The sequence below is a fragment of the Eretmochelys imbricata genome, chromosome 3 (genome assembly GCF_965152235.1).
Source record: "Eretmochelys imbricata isolate rEreImb1 chromosome 3, rEreImb1.hap1, whole genome shotgun sequence".
NCBI lineage: Eukaryota > Metazoa > Chordata > Testudines > Cheloniidae > Eretmochelys > Eretmochelys imbricata.
Genome location: NC_135574.1, coordinates 148,054,652 through 148,077,717, shown reverse-complemented (window position 1 = coordinate 148,077,717; position 23,066 = coordinate 148,054,652). Strand labels below are relative to the sequence as shown.

The 23,066-nt window shown below is 52.0% G+C and overlaps 1 protein-coding gene across 3 annotated transcripts; it reads right to left on the bottom strand.

Moving 5' to 3' along the window:
* Nucleotides 1-358: 358 nt before the first annotated feature.
* Nucleotides 359-22,771, bottom strand: VEGFA (vascular endothelial growth factor A). Of its 3 annotated transcripts, XM_077811901.1 has the most exons (8): nucleotides 22,627-22,771; nucleotides 15,912-15,963; nucleotides 10,587-10,783; nucleotides 8,409-8,485; nucleotides 7,885-7,917; nucleotides 4,757-4,828; nucleotides 3,513-3,644; nucleotides 359-1,201 (listed from the first exon to the last, which is right to left on the bottom strand). In XM_077811901.1, exons 1-8 carry the CDS (start codon nucleotides 22,690-22,692, stop codon nucleotides 1,180-1,182), a joined length of 651 nt encoding a protein of 216 aa, XP_077668027.1. In that variant the 5' UTR covers nucleotides 22,693-22,771; the 3' UTR covers nucleotides 359-1,179. The 3 variants fall into 3 exon arrangements, with proteins under 3 accessions (XP_077668027.1, XP_077668029.1, XP_077668030.1); XM_077811903.1 differs by lacking the exon at nucleotides 4,757-4,828; XM_077811904.1 differs by lacking the exons at nucleotides 3,513-3,644; nucleotides 4,757-4,828 and having other exon boundaries at nucleotides 1,180-1,201.
* Nucleotides 22,772-23,066: the final 295 nt, after the last annotated feature.

The window sequence follows — 23,066 nt, the reverse complement described above, 5'->3', positions numbered from 1 at the left end:
ATTAGATATACAGACACACGCACACACACCCCCCCCTACTGTGTATATACTTTTGATTAATATCCCTTTCCAGAAATGTTCCATCCGCATCTTGGACGCTCTTCAGTGGCAGCACTGTGCATGAGGAGAGCAGACCGTGCTGTCTGGCTATGCACGGGTCCCCATTCTTGCTTCAGCGCCCTGCAGGCCCGTCTGTCGTTTTGCAGCCATCAGGGTGAGAAATCTAGTTTCTTGGGATACTTCCTCAAGGGGAACGGTTCGTGCGTCAGCTGCCCACCATCCTTAAGGCCAGGCTCTACCCTCGGCAGAGTTCCTACAGCAAGTCAAATCAACGCAAAACGTACACTGACATCCCGTGTCCCAGCAAGGCAGGTCGTGAGACGAGTAGGGGCGAAGGTTGGAGGGAAGGAGGGGGAAAAGAATCCTCAACCACGTAGAGGGCCCAGCGTGCCAATCCGTTTCCTTGACCTTTGACCCATAAAACCCCAAGGCACCGCTCTCTGAATCCCCTGCCCCTCCTCTCTGGCTCTTCTCCTCCTCGGCACAAGGGAAGAGAAGGGGCTTTGTGGAACAGCCCACGCAACACAGAAACAGCGGCGGCCGCACGAGTCAGTCAGAGTTAAGAAGGCTACACCCAGCGCTTTCGTTAAAGTCCCGTCTCAGCTTGTTTCTTATGCCCCAAGTAGCCCGCTTGTGTCCACAGCAGTCGAGTATATCCAGTGAAGACACCAATAACATTAGCAATGTTAAAAAAATTCAGTGTGTGTACGTACACGCACACACGCACACACACACATACAGATGTGGTTAAAATATATATACATATATAGATGGATGGATGGATGTATATATATATTTATACCTACATATACGTCTGTATGGGAATCCCATAAAATACACCCCTATAGTCTTCCTGGCTCTGTTATTTAGCAGCATGAAAAGAAAAAAAAAAATAAAATAAAACAGGTCAAAACCCAAAGGTGAATCCTGTGCGGCGGGTGCCTCGGGGAATGTTCCTTCCGGAGTCCATCGTCCGTACTGAAAGTGCTGTGCTCTACCGATCCTTCATTTTAGGGTGCATTTGGATTAGGGTTTTTGTTTTTTTCTTTCTTTCTTTTCCCATCCAGGCAAGAAATCAAGCTCCAGAAACAGGGCTGCTCCCCCCTTCTTCTCCGCTGCTCACCGTCTCGGCTTTTCACATCTGCTGGGCAGGAGAGGGAGAAAAGAGGTTACATTTGTGTGGCAGGGAGGGCAGTGACAAGTTCAAGACCGCACTGCGGCTCTGCGGGGATAAGCCAAAGGCACCGCAGGGACCCAGGTAGTGATTCGTCCCGTACTGGAAGGGGGAGAAAATCACTGAGAATATCAACCCAGCCGAATCACAGTCCCCTGGGTTCTTAGGTTGGGGGTGAGTTAGGAACAGAATTACAGCTGAAAAGCACCTTCTCCCTCCTCAACCTTAAAACCCACCCTGCTTCCCATCTGCCCCTTCTCACACTCCCACACCAACTCATGTGCACAGAGACTGGCCGACCCATGCAGAGACACTCCCCACAGCCCAGCTCCCAACTTCGCCTGTGGTTCCCGTTGGAAGCAGTGCAGCCAAAACAGCCTCATGCAGGCAAGAAGATGAAAGGAAAGCGCGTCTCATTCCACTAGCTGCTGCGAGCAGGGGTTAGTGCCAGAGAACAGCGGCAGCCACTTGTGGAAGCAGCAGGAGAAACGAGAGCTGGCCCTGCCCCGTAGGGCCCAACTTCAGAAACTCCAGCGGGGAGAGAGGGAGGAACTTCAGCTTAACCAGCTTTAAATCCGGAAACAGCTAAATCACCCGCTCCCATGGCTCCATCCTGCGCTCCCGGCCAATGCACTGGCTCTGGAAACCTCTAACCATGCCACTCACCCCACCACAGGGAGGGCTTGGCAAGAAAGACTAATAATCCCTCGAGCCAGGAAGGGTTTTTTGTTTTGTTTTTTTCACTTGGGAATATTTCCCACCCTTGAATTCTGAGGGGATGATTTCCAGCTGCTCCTGGGAGGGGGAGAGAGGTGGTGGGAGATAAAGGTCAAGGGCAGGGAGCTGTCTGGTCTCACTCTCTGTAACTCAAGAAGAGCTGGCTCAGCTCTGCCCATAGCACCAGTCACTCTCCCGCTCAGGTTACACCTCCCCCCTCAAAAAAAAATTTCCTCTGCATTCACAAGCCCTGGCAGCACCAGAAGCCTGGGCTTCCCGGGGTTTGGCACAAAGCAGGATGGCACGATGGTTTCGGGGTGTAAGCACCTCACTCCCAGGGATGGCTGTAATACACGGACGCTGGTCAACCCAAAACTACCACCAGGCAGGGGACAAGATGCCTCAGCTTCCAGCCTCTAGCCACACAGGACCCTCGTTTTCATAGCCCCTTGCCCTCTTCACCCCCAACAGAAACAGCCTGACACCCTCTTATGGGAACCGAATCTTTGTGAATCGAGGCTGAAGTTTATAGCCACAGGCTGGTCCTTAGCAGTTCCTTTTACACATCTATACAAAGATTCTCTCACACACACCAGCAGGATCCTCAGCTGGTGTCAATCAGCATCGCTCCATTGAAGTCAATGAGGCGACACTGATTTGCACCAGCTGAGGATCTGGCCCACAGTTTCTATGCAGGTCTGTCTCCAGCTATAGCTATGACTGATAGAGAAGACGTAAGCAGGCTGAAGACACGCACGCAGCATAGATAGCTGGATGGACCCAGACCACACTGTCTCTCTGTAGTCCTATCATACATGCAGCCAGAAACAGTGACCCTGCCTTGTGTACACTATAGACAGGTACTCCTTTTCTTTTTGCAACTATAGACAGACACACCCACAGACACACCATGTCTCGTGGCACAGCCTCACATGCTCTCATCTCATTGTTAGGGCAGGTAGGCAGCTGTATGCACACCACAGGCCAAGAGTTCTCTCCCTGGCGTTTAGGAGCATGAGGGTCAGGAGAACTGCCGGCTCTAGGGGTGCGTGGGGGAGGGCTCAGGGGAAGGGAGGACTTCCTGGACTGTTTCCAGTCTCTCCAGAGGGGTGTGAAAGAGTCACCCTCCAGATATACCAAGGGATACATTGTCTATGCAAAAGGGGGAGTCTAATCAAAGTGCGGAAGAGGAGCCATGTGCCTTCCCTAAACCAACCAATGGGCAGTATGTACACTGGGATGTATGTGGGGTTACAGGCTCGTTCTCTGCTTAACACAGCAACACAAAATCCACCAGGGTGTCCTGCTAGTGGGTACGCTGGCCCCAAACGCCCCGTCTGTGGGAGCGTCCCATCCGATCCCTGCCAGCACATTCGAAGCTCACAGCAGGCCTGTGACAAACGGTAAACGCTGTCCCCTTTCCATTGCAAGGTGGCCCTTAGTACAGAGGAAAGGAGTGACCACAGAGCATTGGTGCCAGAAGCCAGCAGGAAGCAAGCTCCCTCTCTCTCTCTCTTTCTCTCTCTTTGGGTGTTTCTCTTTCATCCTTCAGGACACAAACCTGCAAGTGCGCTCGTTTAACTCAAGCTGCCTCGACTTGCAACGTGAGTCTGTGAATTTGCAGGAACATTTACAGGTCTGGGGATCTTGTACAAACAAGTGCTTTCTCCTCTCTGAGCAAGGCTCACAGTGACTGCAAAAAGGCAAAAGGAAAGAAGTCTAAGCTACAGCGCTTCAGCAGGAAGAAAATACACATGCAACACCCTACACATCCAAGCAATCCCCTGCCCCCTCCCCGCAGCTCCCACACGGCCCCATTGGAGCGTCGCTGGCTGACGGATTCGCACGGCAGCGCTCTGACAGGCCCGGAACCTAGTTGCGACAACACCCACTTGCGTTAGTGTAAAGAGACAGACAACAGGCTCTCAGCACGGTATTCACCAATCCCGCATTGGGTCCAATCCGCACGGGGGACAGGGAGGTGAGAGAACCTCCCTGACCACGGCTGTGTTAGCAACGGGCCCCTGAAATGGAATGTCCACGCTACAAAGAGGCCAGCAGCTAGTCGGTTAAACCCCTGTGGTCTCTCCTCCCCTGGAGAGGCAGGCAGGGCTCAACTGTGCAGTGAGGGGAGAGAAGACCCCTGCCCCTTGCTGCTACAGTCGAGTTTTGTCTTGTCCTTCCTTGGGGACTGGGGGATTTAATTCATTCTTTAAGCCCCCAGCCCACTCCAGACCTGCCACCTGAGAGACTATCAAGAGAAAGGGTGTGAATTTCCAATGCAGAATTGTGTGAATCAGAGTGGGAGAGAGAGAGCAAGAGAGAGAGAGAGAAGCCACCAAACCCAGCAGATGCAGAGAGCCCCCCTAAGTTACCCAGCGCTTCCACTGCTCCCCTAGGCTCGTGTTTTCATCAGACACACACGCACACACGCATGCACAGCTGAGGCCAGTCTCCTGTTGCCCGCCTTGCCGCAGGGACTGGCGGAGGACAGAAGCCAAGGTGGGAAGGGGGATCACACAGGCGCATTATACGGAGCGATTGCAGTGCAACGAGCCCGCCCAGCCACCACGCTCCTGTGCCCTCGGAAACGACCACAGCTGCTCGTCAAAGAGAGGAGGTGCCAAGCAAGCAAAAGCCACCTGCCCTGAGCTGTGCTACCCCTGCCCAGTGCTACCACCAGCGCTGCCCCGCAGGACTAGGAGCCCACCAGTGATTCGGAGGGGGAGGGGGGAGATTTTGAGTGTGCTGCAAGCGGGCTGATTGGTTTGGGACAGAGTCTACGAGCACATGACACAAACGTACAAGCTGAGCGGTTTGTACCGGCTTTTCTTGCGCTTTCTCTTTTGCCCCTTCCCCATTCCTCGCTTTGATTTTCTGGAAGAAAAACCAAAAAAAAAAAAAAAACCAGAAGAGAGAGAGAGAGAGAGAGAGAGAACGGAAGAAAACCGAAAGGAAAAAATACAGCCATGTGTGTCCATTGGGGGAAGGGGGAAACACCCAGGGCAGGGCCGGAGAACTGGTCTCTGGGATGATGTGCTCATCACACCATTCGCACTGGCTTTCTCACGCTCCCCACCACAACCACAGGGGCAAAGAGCCCTTCAAATCAAAGGCAGCCTGGACCAGTCCCAGCATCCTATTGCCCTGCTGCTACCGCCTCAAGGGTAGGAGGGCTTTCCGGGCGGAGGAGGGGCGCAGAGAGACTCAGTAAGTGTGGCCCAAACTTTGGGAGGGCCGCCAACAGAGCGTCCATCACTGACTGACAAGAAGAAATCAGAACAGAGCAACTCCCCTCCTCCTTGATAAACTAAAGCGCTGGGTCCAGACATGCCCAGATGTGCAGGGCAAGCTGCAACACCAGCATCGCCAGTATTCCAAAGGGAACGTCGGTGCGGCAGAGAATTCCACCCCGGTGACCAGCCGGGTCAGGGTTAATACGTGCTGGGACAGGGTGCGGAAGCTGCCCCATGAGGGCAGGGGGGTTTCCCTGAGGGAAGGGGCCCTGTGTTAAAGCTTTGCCATGCGAGCCTCGCTACTGAGGGGTAACGAGTTGGAAGTGTTTGGTCAAAGCTCTCCCAGCCCTTCGCCCCGCACCCACTGCCCTCATGGCAGCCAGGGGCAGCCTGGCATAGGCAGTAGCCTGCTTACTTGCGGGGGCAGGACCCTGCAGCACTAAGCACGTCAGGCACCCAACCTGTTTCCCTTTGCTGCGGCAGCTGCATGGGCAGATCGAGTGAGTGATTCCTGCAGGCAGGTGAGCAGCGGGGCAGGAGGAGTCAGAACCTGAGTCACTCACTTGCTCATCCTTGCTGCTGGCTGGCTCCTGACTGTCAGCCCATGGCTGGGAGCTCCAGGGCTCCCACCCACTGGCAGCTTCCTACCGGCTCTGCATGAAGGAGGAAGAGGCCTACCCTAGTTCTGACACCTAGGAGGGGAAAGAGACCTCTCTTTGCCAGCCAAGCAGTTTCCAAACCTCCCCCTCCCCATTTCACCTGGCGCTGCCCAAGAGAGGAGCGGACGGAGCCAAGAGACTGACTCATTTTACACCTTCTTCTTCCAAATCCATCCATCGCTTGTGGTTGGCAGGCGGGTCTGGGAGGAGCCGGCACCGATCGGGCTGCCGACGGCAGAGCAGGGGGACAGCCTGCTCTGCCCCTCCAGCTGCACTAGCACCAGTGCAAGGGACACACGTGACACAGAGACACTAGACAAAGTCCCAGGGTTGGTCAGTCGAGTGAGTCCTTGCACCGAAGCCCTCCTCCTCCCCAGCTCTGCCTCCTTCCTCCCTTCCCCAGCTCAGTCCACCTTGGCTGGGTGGAGAAGGGCGAGGAGAGGGGGTGGGAGGACCCTGAGGGTAACTGGCAGGGCGTTTCTTGGGCCCTGTTCAAGCCTGTTTGCTGGCACCAGCAACTGAGTGTTCATTTCCCTCCAAACTCTCTCCTAGCTGCGAGCAAAGAGAGCGTCCCAGGAACACAAGGAGAGTCGTGGGGTGGGGGGGGGTGGGGGGAGGGAAATGTCCTTTGGGGGAGATTTCCATGCCTTGCAGACTACAGAGAGACATTAAGGACAAATGTACTCGGGGGGTGGGGGGAGGGATGGAAGCATCAAGCACAACAGAGACTTCAGTCCGATCCAAACCAAACTGTCGCTAGCGTGCAGGAATGGCATAGAGAAGGGGAGGTGCTGCGGGTCAGGTTAGCGGAGAGGGAACGCTGCACAAACACAGGGGAGCAGGCCAGCTGCTTCGCCCACCCCGTACGGCACCAGCGCTCACACGGCCCCAGCTCTCTCACACCTTCAAAGCACAAAGTCACGCGGACTGAACCACCACTGCACACACTAGTCCAGAGAGAAGGAACCTCGGGAACGTCAGCCTGATGGAACCATGAGCCGAACTCCAGGGAAGGAGGGAAGCAACTCTGGCTGCACAGCTGACCAGGAGGGTGTTCTCTCTCGTTCTCTCTCTTTCTGCCTCACCTCCCCAAGCCCCAGCTCCATCACTTCCCTCGCTGGCACTGTGCAGAGCCGCTACCCCAGCCACGTGCAGTCCAGCTCTCCCGCTCCCAGGGAGGGGTCGTGCTTTCCTCTTTATGTATTGATTTGTGCTGGGTGAGCGCAGGATCGTTCATTCCTCCCTGTCTGTTATCGTCGCTGAGAGCAGATGGCGTCAGGGTAATTTTCGTGACCGTTTTTGGAAAGGTTCTACCCTGACCCCTTCTGTGCAAATCACCTGCCCAAGCAAATCCATAAGTTTGACCGAGATTCTACCTCTCGCTAAAGCCTCTGCCAGGAACATTCCCACATGCTGCTAGGCAAGCTAAAGTGGCTCCTTTCCTTCTCCCACCCGCCTTTCAATGAGCAGTGTCCAACCCCATATAGTGTTCGCCTTCCCTCCACCAGGCCTCGAGTGCAATCTCTTCCTGAGGCCAAGCGCGGCTCTTGTTCAGAGAGAGAGAGGCCCTGCCAGGAACCAAAGCTGAGATGGATAGTCTGGCTGCTGAAAGAGTCTCTATGCAAGCTGATGCGAAAGAAGCCAGCAAGCTCTCACCAAAACAGCGGGAAAAAGAAAGGCAGCGATTGCCAGTGACCACAGCAACACCCAGGTGCTGCACCAGAATCCATTCCTGAATGGCACTTAACTCCATTCCAGGATTTCTCTGATGCTCTATGTAATGTGTCAGGGAGCCACTGTCATGAGGGGTCAGGCAGGGAGCAGACTCCTGCAGTCTAGAATAAGGAAGAACCACCACAACTGGATTTCTGTGCCCTCCTGGAATGGATTCAGGGTACAACCCCCTAACAGCACCACTTGTTTATTAAAGAAACAGTGCCTAAATCTGAGCATCTCCTGCTGTCAAAGGAGCAAAGAGGGGGAAATAAACCACCAGCCAACCACCAAAAGAAAAAGGAGGAAAAGGCTCGTCACTTACTTTTCTTGTTTAGCTTTGACGTCTTTCTTTGGTCTGCAGGGCAAGAGAGAACAAATGCTGGCTTAGAAGGGAGCCAGTGGCAGGCCCTTACTGTACTGTCCTCCCCTTCACCATCCCAGCCCCGCCTTATCCCCCCAAGGACAGCAGTCCCACCACTGTGCCCTCGGCACATAGGCCCCATCTATCCTGACTGGCTGAGCGGCCTCCCTGGAGGGGTTTGTCCTCCATTTGCAACCCGTTGGCAGCCACGGGGCTCCATGGGACATGGGCTATCATCAGCCCTCCCCCGTACTCTCCTCCAGCCCCCCAGCAGTCTCTAGAAAGGTGGTGACATCATTAGCGAAGGACCCTTTCCTCCCCAGCCCAGCTGCCCCTCTGCGAACCAGCTTGGAGCAGACCTGCAGCCCCAGGCCAGGGTCCCTAACCCCCAATGCCAGTAAAAAAGAAAGGCCGGCTCCCCGTGGGCAGGTGCCTTCTGAGGGCAGCTGGTGCTCTGGAGATCCCCAGCGTGGCTCCATCCTCACCTGCATTCACATTTACTGTGCTGTAAGAAGCTCATGTGCACTATGTGCTGACTCTGATGGGGTTTAATTCTCATTATCTGGAAGGAAAGACACAGAGAGTCACAATCATGGGCCAGTCGGGGCGGATCGGCATCTCTGCCAAGAAGCACAGACAGAAGAAACATTCCCAGCCCCCCCGCTGTCTCTCTGAGGAGGGCACCAGAGCTCCTAGTGGTGCTTCCAGGCGCATCCTCCTGGTAAGTGGAGCCCTTTGCTTGCCTGGCAGGAAGCAGCACCAAGCTCAGCCTAGGGCTTTATTTTTTCAGATGTGAAGTGGAGCTGGAGCTGGTGCTGGTGAAAAGTGCAGAGTGACAGCCCTGGATGCTGGTACAGGAGCAAGGGCAGCTGTGCAAACTTCCCCCATGCTGCCCTGTCCATAGATTTCTCCCCTAGTGACACTTCTAAAGGCCGACACTTGCTTTGTCAGTACCAGGCCCCTCTAAGACCGACAAGAAAACAGCCGATTTCACAGCAGCCAGAAAACTGCCCTCAGCTGGAGACAAACTTCAGTCCCTACCAACAAGAGAGGCATTTAAACCAAGATGCCACAGCCCACTCCTGAGCTCCTGCCCCATCCTGGATTCAAACTGGTGCCTTCCAGGTGTAAGGCCCTGGGAGCAAACTCTTGATCCCCTGAGTCGCCCACTCCACCCAGGCTGCTCGCGCAGAATAAAAGCCACTGCGTATCAAGACGTGAACCATTCAGTGCTGCAGAGCTAGGATTCCTGCACTCAGCACTAGAATCATCCCTGCAGCTTTTGAGCTGGTGTCAATCAGTGCAGCTCCAGCGAAGTCACTTAAGCCACGGATCTGACCCTCTGTATTTATACTGCACTCATCATGAACCCAGCTGGGACGCTAGCACTGGTGCTTCCGGCAGAGATCTGCTGATGTGCTCCTGCCCTCAATGCATGTGCACATCGGTCAGCTCTGGTGAGTCCAGTGTGAAGGGGCAGGAAGAAACATGCATCCCTATTTACAGCACCCAGCATAACGGGTCATCGATCCCGACTGGAGCCTGAGCTGCTGCACCAATATAAATAATAATGCAAGGTTCTCAACACACAATGTCAAATTTGGCTCAGGTCATGAGCATAATGAGTGTGTTTGGTGTCAACATAGTCCCGTGTGGTCTCTTGTCCATACCACAAAGCCACTGCAATATTTACAGTCTCTGCTTGAGGGGTCCAGGGCTGGAACGGGGGTGGGGGAAGGCTGCAGGTCAGGAGTGAGGAGCTGTGTATGGGAAGCCCAGGACTGGAAGAGCAGAGGCAGTGCTGGTCAGGCTCAGGGCCTCAGCGTTGCTGTGGGTGGGGGGAGGCGGGAACCCGGCCAGTGCGGAGCTACAGTGGCTGATCGATATGGGGAATGCTTTCACAGAGAGCTTCCTGCCGGTACGCCTGGCCTTCGCCCACACGGCCAGCCTCTGACCTTCCTGAGCACTAAATTCAGCAGCTTCAGAACAAAAGCACAGAGACTTTTCCACTTGACACTGCAGCAGCAGCATTTCTTAGAGCCCCTTCCCACCCCTGCTGGGCCATTGGCGCTAACGGCCCAAATCCCCAGCTCCGCGGGTAAAGGCTGGCCTGACACACTCTCCAGGGGAGAGAGATCAGAGAGGGCATCCTCTTTCACACTACACGCAGCCGCCTTATGAGCAAGTGCTGCCTGATACAAATACCAAAACAAGAGTTAATGTGGCACAAGGGGCTGGGAAGATTCCCTACCCGGCCTCCGAGATCACACCAGGAAGTCATTCGAAGCGCTCCCTTTATAATGCAGCTTCTCTGTCTGTGGCTAGCAAGTTAACTCCACTGACCCAGAAAATGGATTCTCCCCTTAACCTTAAATGGAAGCAACTCCTGTTAAATCTGCTTGGTGCGGCCATGGGAGATCAGACCCCCGAAGCAATGTCTCATCACACCAGCCTTTGGCTAAAAGCAAGACTGACCACCCCCCTTTCCCCTCCCCAAGACTCCAGGGGAGGCCCATCTGCCTTCTTTGTAGAGGCCTCCCTCCCAGACAAGGCTTCTCCTCCTCGGCTGCCTCAGAGCGAGCAAGTTACAGTGACTCAGGGGATGCCCAAGGGCAGGAGGCGTCCTCCCCTCTGCTACCCCCATTCTCCAGCCATGCCCTCACCTCCATGGTGACGTTGTGCACTTCCACGGGGACACATTCTAGGCCCTCGTCACCACAGCAGCCCGCACACCTCAGCAGGGGTACGCAGGACGGCTTGAAGATGTACTCCACCTCATCAGGGTACTCCTGGAAAATGTCCACCAGGGTCTCAATTGTCCTGCAGAAGCTGCGCTCATAGACCTCCAGGAACTTGATAACTATGAGGCGGGAGGGAGGGAAGGAGAGAGAGAGAGAGAGGGAATGAATTAACAGCAGCTCGGCCTGGGAACACTCAAACCTTCCCCTTAAAATGAGACAAGCAGTTGCAATTACTGATCCCTCTGCCCTTTGCTGGGGCCCCTGCTGCCCTGATCTGCCTCTGCAGTACAGAGTCCCTCATCTTCACCCCACCAAGCTGAGGGGGCCCCCCACTGGTGCAAATTAACTTCCCAGATATCCTGTTAACTCAGTAGGGGAAGGGGGGCTCTTGCCTGAATTAGACGCTGCTTCTGAGTAGAAGTGGGAAGATAACTGTCTAGGCTGATCTAAGTCACCTGGCCCCGATGCCTCCTCTACCTGCCTCCCCCGTTATCTGACACACTCCATCGGACGCCCTGCCACTAAATGCCTTAGCTCAGCCAAAAAGCATCTGACGCTGAAACAGATGGTTTTGGGTAGGGCTGAGTCATTGGTAGGATTTATCTTTCACCCCGTTCAAAGTGTCAAATTCTCATCCAATGGACACTGGGAATGCCATAAGCTAACGTGGGAAGTGACTCCCAAAAGGTCAGAAGAGAGGGGACAGACTCCACCCCTGACGATCTTTGGGAACAGAAGCTCCCTTGGGGTGAAGGAGAATGGGTGTGAATCATTAAAAGTGCATTCCCACTCCTCCGTGCTGTCCCTCCCCCAGTCTACCCTCCTGTCCACCCACCCAGAGCGTGCCTGTCAGATCCAGAGCATCCATTCCAATATGCCACCTTCTGCAGCACTACACTGCCTGTTAACGACATTTGCCAGAGTGTCAGTCCCTAATTCCCCGGAACCTCTCAGCAATGCCACAGTTTCTCAGTCCAGGAAATCCAGGGTCGGCCGTGGAGTGGAGGAATCAATGACTCTCAGCATCCAGGGTAATAACTGGGCCACGTACCAGAATGAGGTGGAGTGTGGTGCAGATCTGCCTTTACTTCCTCCCTTTCACTCTCAGTACCCAAGCGAACGAAACATCAGGTGCTGGGACCCTCTCTGATTTCACAAGTGTTTCCCAGTGCTCCCCTTTCGGGTGCCAAAGACTGATCTCATCGCTTGGTCAAGGAGTGGAGAGATTTAAAGAGATGATAGATGAATACACGTACAAAGCCCTGTTCTGCGGATAGCAAATGCACGGCACCCTATAGTCCAGCATGCATTCTAGAGAGGAAGTTTCAAAGAGCAGAGGGAGAGTGTATGCATAGGAAGACAGTGGCTGGCCTGTGCTGTTCTCCATTAGGATGATACGCCTGCACTGTATGCACACAGTCCTGTAATGGTGAGGTCGATAACCCCATGTGATAAGCACAAACTGCTTGCATCATGGAAAAAAATGGTCTCTACTAAGCATTTCTGGAGTGGCCTGAACCTGTGACAAACTAGCATAAAGGTTATTTTGCCACAAAAATATAAAAGCTGCAGGGCTCTGAGCTCAGGGCCCACAGTTAATTGTTGAAAGTTAATTCTAGGTCATGCAGAGCTGAGAGTGTCACAGTACTGCTGGCAGTGGGTGCGAGTGGGAGGAGTATCTGTTTAGGAATTGAACATGTCAGAGAGCACAAGCACCTATTAAAAGGGAAAGTGGCTCAGGGAAGGGAAATGTGACCGGCAAGACAGGGACTGGTTGCTAGCATTCTTCCTCCAGAAGAGTCATTCCCCCTCTCCTTGGCAAGCCTGCCTCTCATCTCCTTCCCTGTCTTGTCTCTGTCACTTCCTTCTTCTTGTTCCCTTTCAGGGTGACCTTAACCTTAAAAAGAGACTACCTCTATACGGTAGGTTTAAACAATTTAACCCCTGGGAAATTACGCAGGCCCAGAGACAGGCATGGAGGTGCACTGCTGATTATTCACACCCTCCGAGCGTTAAGGATCTGGGAACTGTCGCAATACAAATAAGTCCAGGATAAAAATGTGGATGGATCCGTGCGGGGGTGGGAGGGTGGGGGAGGGATTGGCTACATGTGCCAACCAAACACTACTGCATGTGCTAGTCTAGTCATGACAGGCAGAAACTGAAACTGACTGGAAACTAAAGTGAAACTGACCAGCCTGCTTCCATTGTCCAAACTGAGTGTGTCAGAAGGGAAAAGCAACAGCATAAATGGTGAAAAAATACACTTGGCTTTTAAAAATTCATTTGTTTTTTTTATAACCTAAGGGGTTATTAGCAACATAAGGAAGGCGATTCCATTTCTAAGGCCAGGTTTATTGGTGGACTCCAAATACACTGCTTTGCCAGAACAGCACCAAGCAGCTGGATCATGCCAGTGACTGTGGTCTATAGTTTGGTTTCAGAACTGCATGTGTAGTTTCCTTTGCAGAGTCTTTTGTTTCATTTGTAAAGTCTCCAGTCCTTACACGTTCAGCAGTGCCCTGACCATAGTACTGGGGATTCAGGGTGCTGCCAAACCCAGAATGTTCGCAGAAGAAATCTCCAATAGAAGCCGCAGCCTTTACTTGCTGCTGTTTTGGGTGTTTGAATATGAAAGATTATTTTCAGGAGCATGTGTCAGCTTCTGAAGAAGGGGAGGGGAATCTGTACCCAAATTTAAATCAGAATATCCTGCCCACAAAGGGGCTGATCTCGCTAGATGCATTGATTTATTTGAGTTTAAGGTGCTCAATACTTAGCAGGATCAAGCCCAAATTTGGAGCTGAGTGGTGGAGAGAAACATGCTAAAAAGAGGGTGGTGCTCAAAGAATGGGTCTGTGATTGGTTCACTGCTGTGCCCGTCGCTGGCTGAGCAGCTATATATACATACTGTTCTTTTAAAAATAAAAAGCGCAGCCACAAGAGCTGGTGGCTTCCTTTATTTATACCAGAAAAATCTTTTCTCGTGGAGCAAACAAAGAGTGTTTGTCTGGCTTCTCTACAATGGCCTGTGCCACAAAATCATGTGGAAGGATAGCGGAGCAGCAGGGGGCTAGGTCTACCATTACAGATAGTCCCCAAATTGGATCAGGTCCCCAGATGTAATCCTGGCTGAAGTGGGTGGGTCAGTGAAGAAGCCAAAGAAACAAAATGACCTTTCGTCCCAGGACCTTTATGAAATATGAAGCTGTATGACTCCCCTTGTAGAGTAGCTGAGTATTATCACCCCATTGCACAGAGGGGGAAACAGAGGCACAGGGAGGGAGCAAGGGGGAAGGAATGGGAACTGACTTCCCAAGGTGTCGGAGCAAATCAGAAGCAGAGTTAGGAAGATAACATACGACTCACGATTTCTAGTACCCTGAGCTAACCATAGAATATTTGCATCACAGAACTAGGAATAGAACCTATGAGTCCTGATTCCTAGTCCCCCTGCTCCAATCAATAGACCAATCTCTCTTCCCTTCCCATCACCATTCTTGTGATGTGGAACCAGGAGTGGGTGGAAAGTAAGAACCCTCCAGGACAATAGGCACCGTTGAACTCCTCCTCTCACCAGTAAGACGGATGGGAGCACAAAGGGGGCACAGACCAGGGTATTAGCTGCCACTCATTTCTACTACTAGCAGAGGGTCTGGGTACGAAAATGAGCCTTGCAGTGGGCTCAATCCTGCTTCCTCTGAAGTCAATGAGCCTTTCACTGTTCACGGGGCAGTCTGCCAGCAAACCAGAAATGGATGACAATGCAAAATGGACACCTTGTGACAAATCCAGCCTGCTGGAAATCTCTGGCAACTCTCCTATGGCTTGTCATGCCAATAAAGTTATTGAAATTGAAACTGAGTGTGGCAGGGAGGGGTTCAGTCCCTAGGTGCACTGCTAGAGCCCCCTGCTGCCCTTCTGTGGGAATAACACCAAGGGTCACAACCTGCCAGGCCATGCCAATCAAGATGAGGATAAAGACAAACTAGGGCCGTGGATGACCATTGCCAGAGTGACAGTGGCTTTCTCCAGCATGAAGGTGGAAAAGAATGGTAACCCTGTCTGAGATGTGGCACAGAAGGTCACCTCACCCTACTGCTCCAAAGTCCACAGCACTGTAATCCCCAGTCTGAATCAAGAACTACAGAGAGAAAGCTGAGCCATTAAAATAAGGGGTCCCACAAGTCAGAAGTGGGCTACCAAAGCTTGCCATCTGATAGCTTGGTGCCTACTGCAGTTCTAGTCTATACCCAGATTTATTCAGGCCTCCGTCCAAACACCTGATTTACTGCCCATTATAGTCTTCGAGCAGCTGAAGTTATCTGAGATAGCAATAACTTGAGAAGCACCAAGGTCTCACTTCCTTTTATCTAGTACCCCCACAGGTACTAGACTGCCAGCAATGAACCGAATTGAATTAACTGGGCTATGGTACCACTAATACACTCTCTAGGCCTGCTAGCTCAAACAGAGCAAAAAGGGAATGTGTTTTAGGTTTGTCACTATATAGTGCAACCCTCTCCTCCTTCCAAGAGATCTGGCTGAGAGTCTGGAAAATTAGCCCTCGCTTCTTCTTCTTCTTCTTCTTTATTTTTAAGATGAGCTATCTTACTGGCTCAGGAAGATCCAGGTGCTGATTGGTCCTTTGTCTGATGATCAGATCTTATCACTGAGCAGGGCACAGTGAGTGCGCATGGGAAAGAGAAGAGGGAGACAGGCAGCAAAGATGACAAACTCCTTCCTGTGACATTAGGGAACTATTCATAGCCACTCAGCTTTTGGTAAATTGTGGGGGGTTTTTTTGTTGTTGTTTTTTTTGGGGCATTCTGGGAAATTTGCAACAGGTTCATAAGGATCTCTGCAATATGTTCCATTGGACTGATACAGCCAGTGTCCCTCTATGTCTCCAGAAAAGATGAAGGAAGGGAAAAGTCTGCTCTTCAGACAGGCCCACCTGTTTCGCAAAAGGGCTTTCCAAATTAAAGAGCAGTTCTGACTAGTATGAAGCCACAAAAGGGTTAAATCTGGTGTCTCACATTTCAAGTCCTATTCTCTCCTCCCCTCCCATATGCACACGTTGCTCCTGCTTTCCAGAAGGTGGCAGTATTGGTCCTCAGGATCTTCCCAGCAGCTTGGCTCAATGTCTCCCCCAAAGCACCCCATTCCCCACCTCCCAGAGCTTCTGCTCTTCCTAATTGCTTGTAAGCCCTGTAGCTGTTGAGAAGAAAGAGGCAAGCCACTTACCTTCATTGGGTTTCCTCTCCCCATCCCCAAGGGTCGGAGCGGCCTGCGACAACTGCAAAGATAATAGAAAATTAGTCAAAACCCAAAGTAATTATCCTGTCCCCAGGGGCGGTTAGGGAGCTGAGCCGCTTCCCAGGGTTCTACCCTCCAGCTCCAGAATGATGCGGTAACAATGCCACTGGAAGCAACAGTGTTTCGGAGCATTAGTGTAGCCTTTGGATGCATTCCAGCCCCCCTAGTTCCATCCCAACCCTCTTCTCCCCTCGGAAAATAAAGCCGCCACAAAGGAGCATGTCTGACTTCCCTGTTACAACCTTACAGGGAGAAGTGTTGCATGCGGAGAGAAGTTATTAGTAAAGGCTTTTGCCGGCTTTGAGGGGAAGTGTTCCCCCCCTCCCCCCACCCCATGTGACCGCAAGACAAGCACAGAGAAACCTTTGTCTTCTCTTTCCTCCAGAGCAGAAGAAAATGAAATAAAAATAACACCTTGGGCCTGGGCTTAAAAAGGAGTGTGGGGGGCAGAGACACAGCATCCAGGCAAAGGCAATTCACCCCAGCATGTGTATGCGTGAGAAAGCCAGAGAGGGCACTTGGGAGTGGAGTGGGTGGGGATCTGGTTTAGTGCAACATCACTTTAAAAAAGAACACAGAGAAATTAACTGCTCAAAGGCATTTCGAATTATTAAGGTCAAAAAACAGAGCGGGAATCTGGGCGGGGGAGAAAAACAACATTGGTGACCTTCTAACGCTGACATGACAAATACGCTAGGAGATTTGTCCACGTTCATGTTCCAAGGAAAGTTAGTGGAAGGTATTTCAAAAAGGGGCCTAGGTTACAAAGCAGGCTAGCAAGTGCAGACGGATTGGGTACTGCTTTTAAAGGGACAACAGCCCTATTTTTTCTACCTCCCCTCTCGCTCCTAAATTAGTCTCTGTTATAAAGGTAAATCATTTGAGCTGGCATTATGTGGCGGGGAGAAGGAGGGTGAGAAAAGTCTCATGGTTTGAAAGGTCATCTCTGCTCTTACCATGTTTGCCGCTGAGTGGTGGCGATGGTTGGCTGTCGATATTTGGCTTTCTGCCAGAGTGATTAACTGTTACATCACTCTCTCACATAGTAACTGCCCAAAACTACCCTTGCGCACTCCCACTCCCCCTGGCATGAAGGACATTGTGCACCACAGCACAGTGGGGCCACAGCCTCTGTGCTACAGAACCAAGACTAGGCCCCTGAGCTCCCTCTGTCACACTTTCCTAATCAAAAAAAACCCCCTCCTGCTGTTTTTGTAGTGACAAGAGACACTTCTGAGTAGCTGACACAGGCAGTAATGGAATTAACTAACCTGCCCCCCAACCAGAGGGAGAGAAAGCATTACAGTGTTTTATTAGAAAACCGTTTTACATTTCAGGTGAGACCTTAAAAACCCAGCTCCTGTCTGCTCCGTGTGAGCATTATAACTCTGATGCCATTTTTCATAAGGCAGACTTCACCCTGCTGTCCTTGACCAAAAACACCCACTCACTCACTATTTGTGCAATGTGCTGCCATCTACATGTCCTCCACTCCAGAGACAGCTGCATTTCAGTGGAGCTGTATTAAAGTGCTTTGGGATGAGTGGTGGTATAGAAACGCAATATATTATTTATCACTGATCGTATTAGGCTTTTTAAAAAAATAATCACTGTCATCTCACAAATGACCAGGTACGGGACTGGAGCCAGCCAGCCCAGGACAATGTCAGGCCTGCCAAACAGATCAGCTACCTATATGCTTCCACACAGACCCACACACAACCTAGCACCACCAGCTTTAAGAGGAGGGAGGAGATGGAGCTTCCAAAGCAGGAGAAGAAGCCCCTCTGCCAATTATTCCCCAGGGCCTGTGTATAGTTCCCTCTAGCTAAGGTTCTGCTGATCTGCCTCCCAACGCCATTGAAGCACATAAGCTCCTGGCCCTAGGTATAATATGCAAATCCAGCCTTCAGTCACCCAGTTAAGGGTCTATTCCCCACTGGGGAAGAGACGCTATCTGCCCTCGCTCGGCGTTAGGGCTGTGATATCAGCTTTAAAAGAGGACTCCCAGGAACACTGTCATTCCTGAAGGGTGAAGGTCACTGCAACAGTACAAACAAAATGGAGGAGGCAGAGGCTGCAGCAGCCCTCCAGAACCAGCCCATGCCTGAAGACCAAGGGCCAAAAGGGACAGAACAGCATCAGCTGTGCCCTAGCAAAGGAAGGAAATCACCAGCCAGATCAGTCTGTTCAATCTACAAGGCACAGAAGTACTGTTAGGGTAGGGTTTGGAGTCAGGCAGAACATGACCATTGGCTGCTACTGAGAACTGCCTTGGAAACACCTTTACAGCTCAGCTGTGCCTACTCGCTTTCTGGGGCCACTGGCCTCCCCTGCCACATGCCCCCCACGTCACTGGCAGGTGTCAGGAAACAGGTGTAAGCAGCACATTTTCACTCCTCACCTGCAACACAGCCCACAGCTTGTTCTTCAGCAGAACCCACCATCCCACAACCAGCACCTGGAGCAGCAGCTATTCTACCCATTCTAGGAAGTAACCAAACTCTAACCCATGATTTTACTGTGATCAAGGTGTGGGAGCGCATGTGCAAACTGCTAGCTAACGAAGTCTGCAAGCATGTTAAAAGTCATACAACAGTCTGGGAATTCACCTGAACTGGATTGCTGTTCCTGCCTGAAATCAACCCCAGATGCCACTCCTGACTACCAACTGGCCCGGAAAGAAGGTGATTTCACAGCAGGCCCTCCACTCCTTGCCTTTGGATCTAGGAGGGCTTCTGGAATTATTAATAATACAATGTCTCCCTAGAGGCCCTGCTCCACTCTCACGTATTTCTCTCACTCCTTTTCCCTTTCCAATCACTGCTACCCATGGAGACTGTCTGTTGAGGCAGCATTGCTTGGATGGAAGGCAGCTTGCCTCATATTAGACCAGGTGGCTATGTATCACAGAAGGGGCAACTGGAAAACAAAAGCAGAAGAGCCCTTCAGGGGACAACAAGGCCCAGTGCCCTTCGGTGGGAGCCTGAAGGTCATGCTGCCTGGGCTCTCTCTCCTCTACTGGCTTTTGGAACTACTCATCATTTCCGTAATATGATTGCTTTCCATGTTTTTCTGTGGCATGGATGCAGTCCCTGAGTTAGTGGCAGGTATATCGCCTTGAAGTAGGGGTTGTATAAGAAGAAGCTTCTTTTGTGCCCTGTGCTATTTGCAGGTTGTTGAGAACTTGTGGTCTGAAATCAGAGAAACACTCCCCAACACAGAGTCAGCTCCTGACTCACCCTGTCTGTATTTGCACCTTCTCTGTCTCCTGTCTGCTTTGCTGAGGGATCCAGTTCTAATGCGAAGCAAGTTATTCTCTTGAGGAAGAGAAAAGGTTAATTCAATCGTTCCCCCCACCACAACCCTTTCTCTTCCTTCCCCTCCCCCTAATCTCTGCAGGCTCATTAAAAGAGCTTTGTAACTGTTTGGGGCTGGAACAAACAATCCAGCCACTTTGGGAGGGACTCTGGGACTGGAGTTAAGGCACTTTCAGTCTTAGGCGCTAGAAATTCTTCTCAGAGGTTTCTACGCAAGGGGGAGGCTTTACTGCAACCTTTCCCCATTGTACATGCAGAGAGAGGTCAGTAATCCTGCAAGCTGCCGGCAGACAGCATGGGGACCTCTGAAACAGAGCAGAATGGGGCAAGAGAATCTGGGTTTGTCCAAGAATTAGAGATCCGCTGGGATGGCAGTGCGGAATCCCCCTTTTTGCTCCCAAGACTTGCTCCTGTTAGTTTGTTCTCAGAGCAAGAGCGAAAAGCAGCTTTGAGGAAGATGACCCGCTGTGGCCCGTCTACTCAGTGTGGAAGGGGCTGGGGAAGTTAGTTCTCCTGGTGTTTCCAGTGTGGCCTGGCTCATAGATACACCAAAAGCAGGAGCCTGGTCGGTGTGAGATCATTAACAGTCTAGTCACAGGCTCTCTTTCCCTCCCTCCCTCAGTGTCTGATCACTGCTGGACCCCTATGGCAACACAGCTGGTGTACCCAAGGCTCTCCACATTCCACGACAGGAAGGGAAGAGCTCGGGCTCCCAGGATATTCTCTCCCTGGGGTCACTCCTAGGAGGCTGCAGTTTAGAATCAAACCCATCGAACAAAGAAATGATGGGGCCGGTCTGTGCTTCCCTGTTTTCAAGGGGAAAGGGGCTGTGGGGAAGTCAGTGTACCCTCTCCCCAAACCCACTGGCCACACCTGACCCTGAGAGCAGTGGGGACAGGGTGGCAGGGCCAGGGCTGGCTAACATTTGAGGACGGTGGTATTCTAACTGCATTCTCTCCCCCCCCCCCCCCGTCATTACAAAGGATACTCCCCGCAAGTAAAGCAGGACACCTGCAGCAGCACCGCCCATCCCAAGCCACCAACTCACAATTTCCCACTGTCCCAGCCTCCCTGCAAGTCGTGATAATATTACTAACAGCCTCAAGAATGAGTAATTATAACTCTGCCTTTACTAAAGCGGCACTGGAATACCAGCCTCTCTCCTCTGCATTTATTAAAGCAGCACTGCATTACCTGTACCTTGCTTTTCCTGGGAGCCGGGGCCAAGGCTTTTTTAATTCTCCCCAGCATGCCTGGCTAGGTAGATAAGTTTATTCAGCACCACTGCCTGATAAACAGTGGAGATAAAATATTATCATCAAAGCGCGAACCTCGGGTCCTGACACAGAGTAATGCTTTATGCCAGGCCCACGGTCATCGCAATGCTGCCTACGTGAGATCTGTCTAGCACCAGTATTTCTAATGTTCCCACCACCGTAGTATGTAGGCGACCGACATACAAATAAGGGCAGAACTCACGTCTGTCTGCAGGAACCTGGCGGTCTGTCTGTCTAGGCACTTATCTGGCTCCCACGTCTGTACTATCACAGGAGCATCTCACAATCTTTAATGCCTTAATCCTCACAACACTCTGTGAGGCAGGGATGCCTCTTCCCTGCCACTCTGTTATTCCTCCTTATTTGTTCCTACCTTTCCCCTCTGTCTCTTTCGTTCCTTGTCATTATTCTCCTCCGGTGAGGAGAGACTTTTGCAGAAGGCTTTTTGCACTGTGTTCTGAAAATGGCCAGACTTGGGTTCTGTCTGATCTGCCGGCCTCAAAGTTTTTTTGGTTTTGTTTTTTTTTAAACCACCTTAACATGAGACTAGCCAAGGACAGGACAGTGATATCACCATAACTTAGCACATGACACTCTCCAATAGGAGGGAAGCCTGGTTTCCTATCAAGCGCAGGCTAATCTGCTGCTGTCACCTAGAAAGTGGCACTGTAACAGGCTAGCAACAAAGCATGTGATGCCTGCCAGACTTCAGTTACATCTGAAATGGCTTCTAATTGAGGAGTTACCTTCTAGTGCCAGAGCTGAGCAAACAATGTGAACAGCAGGTTAGTTTACAAATGGTATTTATTCTCACACTGGAGGGCCTGGCCCTCAGTGAGGGCCTCCCCAAATTCCTGAAGACAAATGGTAGAAGAAAACTAACTTCTTCTTATCCCTCCAATTATAATATATGCCTACCTAGCCAACCTATACCATATCACCTGGACGCTCAATCTAACCCGTTTAAAAACTTGGCAACACATCCCACTTGACTCCCTTAAAAAGAGACAGGGTTTGTACAAAGAGGTGTATTTTTTTTAAGGAGGCCAAACCGATTTCTGATCCTTGGGAATGCCATGGAAGCTGGGGTAAAAGTAGGGAGAGAAGGGGGAAATCGGAGTTTTGAAATCTCAACGGGGACATGTATTTTGCAAATCAGTCTGGATGAAATACAGAATCCATTCTGTCCCCTTTGATCTCTATTTGTTTTTCCAGCAGCGAGGTGTTCTCAGAGCGCCGGGCAGTAACATGCCCGAGAGATCTAACTAAAGACAAATAGGGCAAAACAGCCTTTTGCAATGTCAGGAGACAGAGGACGAGGCTTACAGCCCAGGCACGGTGCTTCCAGAAGCTGATGCAAGAAGTCAGCGTGCCGCTTACATGCCCGGGGAGGGATGACGGGGCCAAGCACGGGGATCATGTCCGCCTGTGAATTTCAAATAAAGCTCCCAACTTCTACGAAACTCCACAGGCAACAAATCCGTCCCATTCCCAGGAGGAAGAGGAGAGTGGGCACGGGCTGAGCAGCGAGTGGGAACCGGGACTCCTTCAGGAACTCATAAAATCCCGGACCTCCCCCCGCAAGTACAAGGGTGCCTGATGGCCACTACACTCAAAGTGCATGTGTGTGTTCACGGTAGCTCACACACCTTTCCCTAAAAAAAGAACAGGAGGACTTGTGGCACCTTAGAGACTAACCAATTTATTTGAGCATGAGCTTTCGTGAGCTACAGCTCACTTCATCGGATGCCTGTCTGTCTGTGTCTGAGGGCGTGCGGCGTCTAGGGATACTTCTGCAGGAGACACACGGCACTGCACACACTCGTGCCCTTGCACACGCACGCGGAGACAGCTGCACACGTGAATTCCATACACCTAGCCTGGGCGCGGGGCAGGCGAGGGGTGCTCGCTCTGCCACCGGCATCCCTGACTTCCCAGCCTCGAGGCACGGTCGGTGGCAGCCGCAGGCGGGGGGAAAGACCACGCCGGGCAGGGGGAAGGCGCCCCCTACACACACACAAAGCCCCCCACTCACCCCCCCCTTACCTTGGCGTTGTGGAGATAGAGCAGCGCCGCCAGCCCCCAGTGGATCCAAGTGAGCAGAAAGTTCATGATTCCTGGAGCAGGTCGGGGGAGGGGGGTGGCTTGCTGAGCTTTTGCTGTGTCTCTCTCTGGCCGCCTGTCTCCTTCCCTTTCTCTCTACCCCTCCGTGCCCTCGTCCTCCCTCTCCTGGAGCCGCTCTCCTGGGTGATTTCTGCAAAGCTTGCGGCCAGGGGGAACTCTTCAGTCTCGGGTTTCACCCCTCCATGAGCCCGGCTCTCTAACCGCCAAAGAAACAGACACCCTCCCCGCTTTTTTTTTTCCTCCCTCTCTCTCTCTCTCTCTCTCGTTCCCTGCACAAAGCTCAGCCTCCTCCGTCCGGCCCGGTTCCGATCCGACCCCCGGAGGGACAATCCAAGCTCCAAACGGCACCGATTTGTAACAGA

Excerpts from the sequence above, each read along its gene's own strand:
- VEGFA (XM_077811901.1), bottom strand. The coding sequence starts at position 22,692 with ATGAACTTTCTGCTCACTTGGATCCACTGGGGGCTGGCGGCGCTGCTC. Across the intron at positions 10,784-15,911 it reads GGAGAGGAAACCCAATGAAG|TTATCAAGTTCCTGGAGGTC; the intron begins GTAAGTGGCTTG and ends CCCGCCTCATAG. Across the intron at positions 8,486-10,586 it reads TGCACAACGTCACCATGGAG|ATAATGAGAATTAAACCCCA; the intron begins GTGAGGGCATGG and ends CTTTCCTTCCAG.